This window comes from Grammomys surdaster, unplaced genomic scaffold (assembly GCF_004785775.1).
Source record: "Grammomys surdaster isolate TR1022 unplaced genomic scaffold, NIH_TR_1.0 126063, whole genome shotgun sequence".
Classification (NCBI taxonomy): Eukaryota; Metazoa; Chordata; class Mammalia; order Rodentia; family Muridae; genus Grammomys; species Grammomys surdaster.
The window spans coordinates 4,605,490-4,607,033 of record NW_021620873.1 but is presented as its reverse complement, the minus strand read 5'-3'; the positions used below and the strand labels follow the sequence as shown (position 1 = coordinate 4,607,033).

Sequence of the window (1,544 nt, the reverse complement as noted above, 5' to 3'; positions counted from 1 at the left end):
TATCTATCTATCTATCTATCTATCTATCTATCTATCTATCTATCTATCTATCTATCTTTAAATCTTTTTTTATAGTCCAGATTTTGTCCCCCTCCAGGTCCATCCTCTGACTGTTCCACATCTCACATCTCCACTCTGCCTCCCCATCTCCAAAAGGATGTTCCCACCCTTGTCACCCCCCCTAGGCCTCCCCACTCCCTGGGGCCCCAAGTCTCTTGAGGGTTAGGTGCATCTTCTCTGACTGAGTCCAGACCTGGCAGTCCTCTGCTGTATATGTGTCAGGGGCCTCATATCAGCTGGTTTGTGCTGCCTGGTTGGTGGCTCAGTGTCTGAGAGATAGGTCCTTTCTTATGAAAGGACCCCAGTCCTCATAGAAAGGTTGCCTTCATATTGGACTTACCTTTACAGTGATTCTCATCCCAAGGGTACGCACAATTTTGTACACCATTACATACTAAAGAATTGTTGATGCACATGTTGCTATGGCAAAAGAAAGTACTGCTTGTACAGGGAGCTGTAGGAAAAAAGACAACTAATGTTGCTAAGAACAGTGACATATTGATCACAAACTCATCTTCATTCATTTTGTACTTCAGAATCTGACTTTAGCTGGGTGGAGGTAGTTCAGGTGGGAATCTGTACTTTTTTTTAAATGCCCTTTGCTTTCCAAGATAATCTTACTTTCCTATTGGTTTTCTAACACAGAGTCTTATCCTATAGCCTAGGTTAGCATCTAACTAGCAATCCTCCTGCCTCAACCTCCCCAGTGTTGACATTACAGGTGCCTAGTTCAAGAAAAACTTTAATGTTTTGTCATCTATGAAAAATGATGAATATGAATATGAAAAATAATTCTCTCAAGAGTGTAATCCCTTTAGTGTGTTTCTACAATGTTTTATGTCTCTATTCCTATGTGCAGGTGAATATTTTTATGCTGGATCATGATACAGTGTGCTTGCTTCTGCTTCTGCTAAGATGAAATTGTACACTGCAGACAAAACTGAGTACACAGTACCATCCAGAGTAAAGACACACACACACACACACACACACACACACACACATGATTAAGTTTTTTTCAGCTGGTCTTTGGTGATGCATATCTTTAATCCCAGCATTCAGGAGGCAGAGGCAAGTGGAAGTCTGAGTTTGAGGCCAGTGTGGTCTACAGAATGAGTTTCAGGACAGTCAGGGATACACAGAGAAAACCTATCTTGAAAAACCAAAACCAGGGCTGGTGAGATGGCTCAGTGGTTAAGAGCACTGACTGTTCTTCCAGAGATCATGAGTTCAAATCCCAGCAACCACATGGTGGCTCACAACCATCTGTAATGATATATGATGCCCTCTTGTGGGGTGTCTGAAGACAACTACAGTGTACTTACAAAAAAAAAAAAAAAAAAAAAAGAAAAACCAAAACCAGCCGGGCGGTGGTGGCGCACGCCTTTAATCCCAGCACTTGAGAGGCAGAGGCAGGCGGATTTCTGAGTTTGAGGCCAGCCAGGGCTACACAGAGAAACCCTGTCTCGAAAAACCAAAAAAAA

General features: G+C 42.6%; 1 protein-coding gene across 2 annotated transcripts in view; it reads right to left on the bottom strand.

The window, feature by feature from the left end:
• Positions 1–1,544, bottom strand: part of Neto2 (neuropilin and tolloid like 2) — a 59,764-nt gene that overhangs the window by 5,656 nt on the left and 52,564 nt on the right. For both annotated transcript variants that reach the window (XM_028755535.1, XM_028755536.1), the window contains exon 8: positions 401–514. In XM_028755535.1, the coding sequence (XP_028611368.1) occupies positions 401–514 (114 nt within the window). The remainder of the gene's footprint in view (positions 1–400; positions 515–1,544) is intronic.